We start from the raw sequence: 8,258 nt of genomic DNA, 5'->3' as shown, positions 1-8,258 counted from the left end.
CAAAAACAAACAAACAAACAAATAACAGAAAAGTTTTATAATATATATTTTGAAGGAAAGAAATCAAGATTGTTTTTAAAGTTTAACAAAAGGTTGATTTAATATTTCAAAATCAGCTTTGGGATGCTTACCATATACAGTTATGCGTCCTTATGACTTATATAAATGATATTCCTCTCACTACAATGTTTTCTGGGTCCTAACTGTCTTGGTGAGCTCTGAATTGAGCAAACCGCGTCGTCGACAATGGATGTAGTAAACATAGGGTGGTTAGAATATTATTATTACTACACACTCTTCTGATTATCTAAAATACCTACTGGGCTACATAAGGAATGCAGTGTTAAAAATATAATAGGCTTAATACTAGTGTCTTATGACAAGTATAATTAAGTGTAATCAAAATTCGCAAGCCTGGAAAAGGCGTTCACGTCATAACAATTAATAAAATTATTAGGTTGGTATTAATGCACTTAAAATAATCCAGCTTTCAACCGAATTACACGAGAATCACTGGTTAGACACATGAAGGGTTTTTAAAGAAGTGAGTAACATTTTCTGCCTGCTTCGCTACCACAAGCATCATTAATGTTATAGCTGGGCAGTTTTGAGGTCTTTCCGATCGATTAGCGATACGATTTATCAAGAGAAATTTTAGCGATAGCAGTCATGGCAATTTCGAAGTCAACAATCTTTTCCTAGACAGTGATTAAATTTCCCGGGCAAGTTATCATAAGAACCGCTCTCCGTTTGGCTTCTCCCGATCAGAACCCGCCTATTCTGTGCAGAATTTGTTTAGAAAGTTCTCGATGTACCTCAACAGATGCCCTGACAGTTTAGACAAGTTTCATGACAAAAAATACGATGCGTTTTCAGATGATTGAGGACAGACATCTAGAGCTTACAGAAATTATTTGAATAGCTAGGCACCATTTCAAGGTGCCAAAATCAGCTGGCGCTGGCCATGTTGTTCCATTTACCAGTCGACTTGGTACTGGCTGTTAGACGATCAAAGTGACAGATTGCTAAGGGCTTATAGATTGATCCGATAAAGTGAATTACATTGCTGCCTTTATCTCATGTCAATATTCAATATTAAACTCTGATGAGCGGCTGTGTTTCACTGACCATATGTCTATCAAATAAGGTGAAGAACCGCTCACTACCAGAACCTAAAACTAAACAGAATACAAGCTTCTAAACTCTACGTTTACACAATACTTGTTAAATACTATCGAACCCACTTCGTGTTTCTTTGATAGTACTATACTTACCTCGTTTCTATAACGAGAATTAAATCATTCTCACTTGTTCAGCTCAAGTAATGATCACGCTTTGTTATTAACAGCAGTAGTTGTTCTCAACAGATGGCGTAGCTGTTTCTCCATCTTACTAATAGTTTCATCCTTGCATATATATTTGGATTTGGTCATACAAAACAAATAATGAAAACTAGGACAGAATCTACAGCGTGAAAGAATGTATTCCAGCGACATGATCCCCCCTCCCCACACATCGGCAGGGATACACGTTCAGATTTAGACTATTTGCAAGCGTCACGTGAAAGTAAAAAGTAGAGTAATAAGACAAATATTACAACAAGAGCAAATTACCCTAAACAAACTATTTTCATGTTTAATTTTGCATAATCAATTATCTGTAGGCCAAGAGAACAATATTTAGACCTCTCCTGAAATTTTCTGCACTGCAAATATACAACTGGGCTGCTGTACGGAAAGTTCCTGAGTGAACCTAGATCATACGTTCGACCCGCAATATCACATTGGTACTGATCTACGTAGGGAACTTGACAGTTGCTACATAATATGGTACTGATCTAAGTAGGGAACTTGACAGTTGCTACAGAATATGGTAATGATCTAAGTAGAGAACTTCTCAGTTGCTACAGAATATGGTACTGATCTAAGTAGGGAACTTGACAGTTGCTACAGAATATGGTACTGATCTAAGTAGGGAACTTGACAGTTGCTACAGAATATGGTACTGATCTCAGTGGTTAACTTGACAGTTGCTACAGAATATGGTACTGATCTAAGTAGAGAAATTGTCAGTTGCTACAGAATACGGTACTGATCTAAGTAGGGAGCGTTTCAGTTGCTAAAAAATATGGTACTGATCTAAGTAGGGAACTTTTCAGTTGCTACAGAATATGGTACTGATCTAAGTAGGGAGCGTTTCAGTTGCTACAAAATATGGTACTGATTTAAGTAGAGAATTTGTCAGTTGCTACAGAATATGGTACTGATCTAAGTAGATAATTTGTCAATTGCTACAGAATATGGTACTGATCTAAGTAGATAATTTGTCAGTTGCTTCAGAATATGGTACTGATCTAAGTAGAGAACTTTTCAGTTGCTACAGAATATGGTATTGATCTAAGTAGAGAACTTGTCAGTTGCTACAGAATATGGTACAGATCTAAGTAGATAATTTGTCAGTTGCTACAGAATATGGTACTGATCTAAGTAGATAATTTGTCAGTTGCTACAGAATATGGTACTGATCTAAGTAGATAATTTGTCAGTTGCTACAGAATATGGTACTGATCTAAGTAGATAATTTGTCAGTTGCTTCAGAATATGGTACTGATCTAAGTAGATAATTTGTCAGTTGCTACAGACTATGGTACTGATCTAAGTAGATAATTTGTCACTTGCTACAGAATATGGTACTGATCTAAGTAGATAATTTGTCAGTTGCTACAGAATATGGTATTGATCTAAGTAGATAATTTGTCAGTTGCTACAGAATATGGTACTGATCTAAGTAGATAATTTATCACTTGCTACAGAATATGGTACTGATCTAAGTAGAAAACTTTTCAGTTGCTACAGAATATGGTACTGATCTAAGTATAAGAACAATTATATAAGTAAGTGAGTGAATAGCTGTCTATATGTTCCTATGGTTACAAATATATATATAACGATTTGATAAACAATCACTTTTATTAGATTAGATATCATCTGCGGTATTTTTTTATTTTACACAAATAAATCATAACAATATTCAGTTTATAATCTGTTTCTGCAGAATCGTGTTTTTACGTAGACTAACATAAACTTAAAAAAAGCGTTTGAACAAAAGTGTAATTTTTCGGAGCAGCTTTCCTGGCTTGGCGGAGATGGAGACGTAGTTACAACGAACACCGAGTATGAAACTCAAGAACTGAACGACGGAAAGCGAGCTAATGCTATCCTCAGGTGGGAATTTACGCCAACACGAAAACACCACTTGAAAAATTTCACCTGTCGGTCTGAAAATCCAGCTCTGAAACAGCCAGCTCTTACTACGATACGCATGGAAGTAAAATGTAAGATGAAAACTTTAGTCAGCCATGTATTTCTGAGTGAATAGCTTTTTGTTGTTGTTTTTTTTTTAAGAGTTTCCGAACAAAGCTACACAATGTCGTCCCTAATTTTGAACTTACAAGCCCACCGCCAACTGTTAGGCTGTTCTTGTTTAACCAAATAGCAAATAGTAGAATTTGATTTTCACTCTTATATCGCACCCTTGGCCCAAAAGTACGGAGTGCATTTTTGCGGCAACGAGACAAGAACCGTATAATTCACAGTCCAAGCACACTAGCTATGTGGCTCATAGATTAATGATCTGAATATAAACTAAAGAATGAACTTAAGGAGTTGTATTATAAAACAAAGTAACCCTTTCAGCTACTTCTCAGCCAAAAACTATGCAAAATAAAGCTATGCCGATCTCCATTTTGACAGTTGGCAGTGTCGTACACATTGGAAGGTATCGTACACAGATATATCAGGTAATAGTGGTATTCATTAGGAAGTAAATACATGTTTATTGACATGTTGTGCACCTGGGACATTAGGAAACAGAAAATACTGTCTTAAATTTACCAAAGTTTGTGCATGTATCTCAAGAGTCAATACCTTGAATTACCCCCATTTTAATGATGCTTCTACATCTATACAGAACGTAATTCGACGAAACCTAGCATGATCTAATGGGGAACGTTCTTCTCTTTTTACAAGTCTCTAAACTAGCGATTGCTATATTTAATGATAACAATTGTTGATGTTATGTGTAATAGATGATCGAGTTTTTCGAAATGTATAATTTGTTCTACTAGTTTTATTGTGTGACCTACAATGATGTACCGATTCAATACCGCGAGCTTCATTTTGTTTCCTACCGTTATATGACATTTTATGTTGCATTAGGTTACTATCACGTTAGTTAGGGTGTAATGTATTTATTGTACGAGGTGTTTTCACAACGAACTAAGCGTGACACCATGACTTGAGCATCACGTACACGTTATCTCAACGTGATGGAATATATCATAGTGGGAAAAGCGATAACGAGGGGAATCGGACCTCTGATTCTAGCGTTGTAAATCCGTAGACTTATTGCTGCCCCACCGGGGGACAACAAAACTTTCCTCGATGTTATCATTCAGCCCCAGTTTAATGTTTCTACATAATGTTAAGGTATTAAGCCCAACCTTTATTATTAGTACAACTTCCACCCTCCATACTACGCTATATGACACTCCACGGTACACCATATGATTTGTGCCCTGATGTCGGATATTTGTTTTTAGTTATTTTTAAATATATTCTTCGTTTATTCATTTACATTTTTATTTTCTTCCCCATAAAATTCAATTTAATTATGTTTTTACTTACGGTTTGGATATGCTGTGTAAAATTCACTCTATCCTTCCTTTTGATGTAATACGTTTATAAATTTTTCATAGCTTAATAAATAAATATGTGAATATATATTTATTTATATAAGTATGCTATTTAAAATTATATATATATAACAAAACACTGTCATACTACACTATTATATTTTTTTTCTCTCCTTTATTAATTTCTTCTACCGGTTTAGTGACTTCAAAGGTCACTCTTCAGGACATCATTTTACTGAGAATTTATAACAAAAACATAACCTAAAGTAAATACATAACATATTTATAACATACTTTTCGAAAAATAATCTTATGTTTTACATTAATTGCCCAAAAAGACAAAACATGAAAATGTAGTTCTTTTGAAAGAAATTTTAAATTTTCTTAAAATACTTTCAGTAAAATGTTTGCTGACATATACTGGGCTTTTCTCGGGACATCTAACATAGAAATTATATAAATATATCCTTCATCTTAAATTATCTGTTTCACCAATATAGAATTCATTACAATTTACACATTCTAATTGATAAATTACGTTCTTAAAATTGCAATTAGAAACATCTTTATTACTGTTCTTTATTGTTTTGGTAGTTTTCACGTTACCTAAGTTACATAGATCACAGTTCTTTTTTTTCGCAAATGAAAATACCTTCTTTAGGGTTATTCAATAATCTATACGAATTTATACATTTTATATATTTGAAGAAATATTAGAACTTTATTATTGATGAAATGTAGAACAAGTCCCTTAATCATAATTCATTAAATTTAATCTATAAATCATACTAATTACAAAATAAGAGACTTAGATTTTATTGACCAATGGGCTTCTTGCTGATCACAATAGACGAAACTTAGATTCATTTCATAAATGACCTTCTTACTCCTTGAATGGAAGGGTTCGCGCACATTAAATTCACAAACCTCCTAAATATTAGGCGAATATGTTCGTGAGATTGTTATGGAATTCAATACAAATTAAAAGTTATGCACAATAAGAGCTTATGATTTAAAATTTTAAAGATATGAAAAGGTTTGACGCCTTTAATAATAGAAATATAACAACACAAAAAATGGCTGTGCCTTCTGCCGACCTGTCGTGACCTAATAGGTAGGTTGCGGGTCAAAGGTATACTTGATGCAGCTGACTACGATCCGCACTTTCAGTTATGAGTGGGTTATAAATGTGGCCTGTTATTTGTTCAAAGACCCAACCAAAACTCTTGTAGCGGTGAGTATTGCTGTTTGCATTCCTTCTAGTCAGGAGTTTAATATTAGGGACGATTATACCTGAAACCCAGGAGTCACAGACGTGATCAATTAGTCCACAGTGCACATAAACCCTAAACCTAGGAGTCTCAGACGTGACCAATTAGACCGCTAAACCTAGGAGTCTCAGACGTGACCAATTAGGCCGCGGTCCACATAAACCCTAAACCTAGGAGTCTCAGACGTGACCAATTAGGCCACGGTCCACATAAAACCTCAACCTAGGAGTCTCAGACTTGACCAGTTAGACCGGGGTCCACATAAACCCTAAACCTAGTAGTCTCAGACTTGACCAGTTAGACCGCGGTCCACATAAAACCTCAAGCTAGGAGTCTCAGACGTGAACCAATTAGACCAGTTCCAATCTGCCGAGTACATTATCTTCATCCTCACGTTCTGCATTTTTTTCTTCTGTTTTGACATGGATTATTTCTATACATTTTCTCATTATGACATCAATTATTTCTATAAATCTTAGATGCTCCGGAAGTAAAGCTTACGGTATTTAGTGAAAGTATTGCAGAAAATGACGATGTCCAGCTGACTTGTGAAGTTGAGGCTAACCCTGCAGATGTAATTTATAAGTGGTACAGGTAAGTATAATTCTAACGCTAAAGTATGTAGTGAAGACGGTATTTTATTTAATATCTGCTATTGTTAACTGTCAAATGTTCATTGCTTAGGGACAAAAATGTTCAATATTTCATTACTTTAAATGTTATTGTTGACTGCCGCATGTCTATTGTGCGGGGCAAAAAATATTTAAGCCTATTTATTACATTGAAATGTTATAGAAGATTTTCTGATATTCAAAGTTATGTTAAATTTGTGGTTTAATTTTTCACTCAATTAATGATAAACTGTTCGGATGCTTTTCGTGTGTTTAATAAAAGTTCGTTACAATACTTTTAAGTACATAATTAGCAATTAAATATATGTAAATAGCTTGGGAGATTCGTGTATTTCAATTGATACTATGCCATCATGCTATTAAAGATCATATATTTTCATATCCACTGTAATGTAAATTAATGAAACACTATACTTTATCGCGTATAAATAACACCTTTTCTAATGGAGCTTCTATATTTCCTTATTTAATCGCAACAATCAATTAATGATTTCAAGAAATGGATTTATAATTTTTACTAACGCTGTTTGTTTCAGGAACAACGAGATAATCGCTGGCGATCACACGACTCATCTCCTCCTCAACCGAGTTAGTCGAGAGTATAACATGAACAACATTACTTGCGAAGCCAGCAATTCAGTTGGAAACACCAAGTCTACAAAAACACTTAAAGTGTTGTGTGAGTGCCAGTTTTAGTCGACTAACAAAATATTCTTACTTCATTCTGTTTATAGTTTTGGTTCTCTTTATTCAGCCCAAATACGTTATCTTTTTTCTGTTTTCTTCCGAATAAAAGAATTAAAGAAAACCTTAACGAAAAACAGAGTGTCTGCTAGTAATCTGAATTTGTATACAAATAGATTCCTTAGATTTCCCGCCACTTATATTGAACTTAGTAGAAACGTTTAGTTATTTTAAAAGTTTGATATATCAGTAGCTACGTATTCATAATTCGAGTTTGAGCTGTTCATTTTTTACCCAATATCCTATGGGACTACAATATCAAAACCTAACGCTACTGTCTTTTTATGGAGATTTTCAATGATACAAGTGTTTGACAACTCACGGCAGGATGTTTTATTTTATTTTAGAGAAAATCAATCAATATCTACCACAAATATTAAAGATATCAAATCGTTCGAACTGGATTCACACAATAATATGCAAATGAACTGCCAAATATTATCGAGAAATCCGCCTGCATTTTGTTCTATGTATTTCCTCAAAGTTACCATCTACGAAGGCCTTTTCTGTAAGATATTGTGGGCTACGGAATCAGCGTTTTTTTACAATAACTTAAAAGTATAATCTTTTTTCTTGAGATAATGGTTGTTATTCAATCCACTCTATTTCACATAAACTGAAAATCAATAATCTATTGAAAAATATTTAATATGTGTTCTTGCTATACATTGAAATAAAGCTTTAAAGAAAGGCAGATCAAACCTTTTAGCGTTAAAAAATGGAGGGAGGCTTAGGCAAAGAAGAGGGGCTATTTGCCCTGTCGGTTCCTAATTTTAACCCTTCGTTTGCGGCTTGTGTAAATTTGCCTACCACCCCCATGCGCAAGATTCGCGAATTTCTACGACGGACCATTCAAAATGTTGCATGCAAAATGCTTGCATCATATGATGTCAGCCACAGTCGCCTATGCTAACATCA

General features: G+C 34.4%; 1 protein-coding gene across 1 annotated transcript in view; it reads left to right on the top strand.

Annotated features, from left to right (window-relative positions):
• The window catches only part of LOC106467806 (irregular chiasm C-roughest protein-like), a 73,189-nt gene that overhangs the window by 49,388 nt on the left and 15,543 nt on the right, over positions 1-8,258 (top strand). Inside the window, exons 5-7 of the mRNA XM_022396002.1 lie at positions 3,127-3,334; positions 6,444-6,558; positions 7,133-7,275. Coding sequence (XP_022251710.1) covers positions 3,127-3,334; positions 6,444-6,558; positions 7,133-7,275 — 466 coding nt within the window. The remainder of the gene's footprint in view (positions 1-3,126; positions 3,335-6,443; positions 6,559-7,132; positions 7,276-8,258) is intronic.

Source organism: Limulus polyphemus, unplaced genomic scaffold, assembly GCF_000517525.1.
Source record: "Limulus polyphemus unplaced genomic scaffold, Limulus_polyphemus-2.1.2 Scaffold2746, whole genome shotgun sequence".
In the NCBI taxonomy this organism is placed as follows: Eukaryota; Metazoa; Arthropoda; class Merostomata; order Xiphosura; family Limulidae; genus Limulus; species Limulus polyphemus.
Note: the sequence above shows the minus strand (reverse complement) of the source record. Positions and strands in the feature narration are given on the sequence as shown.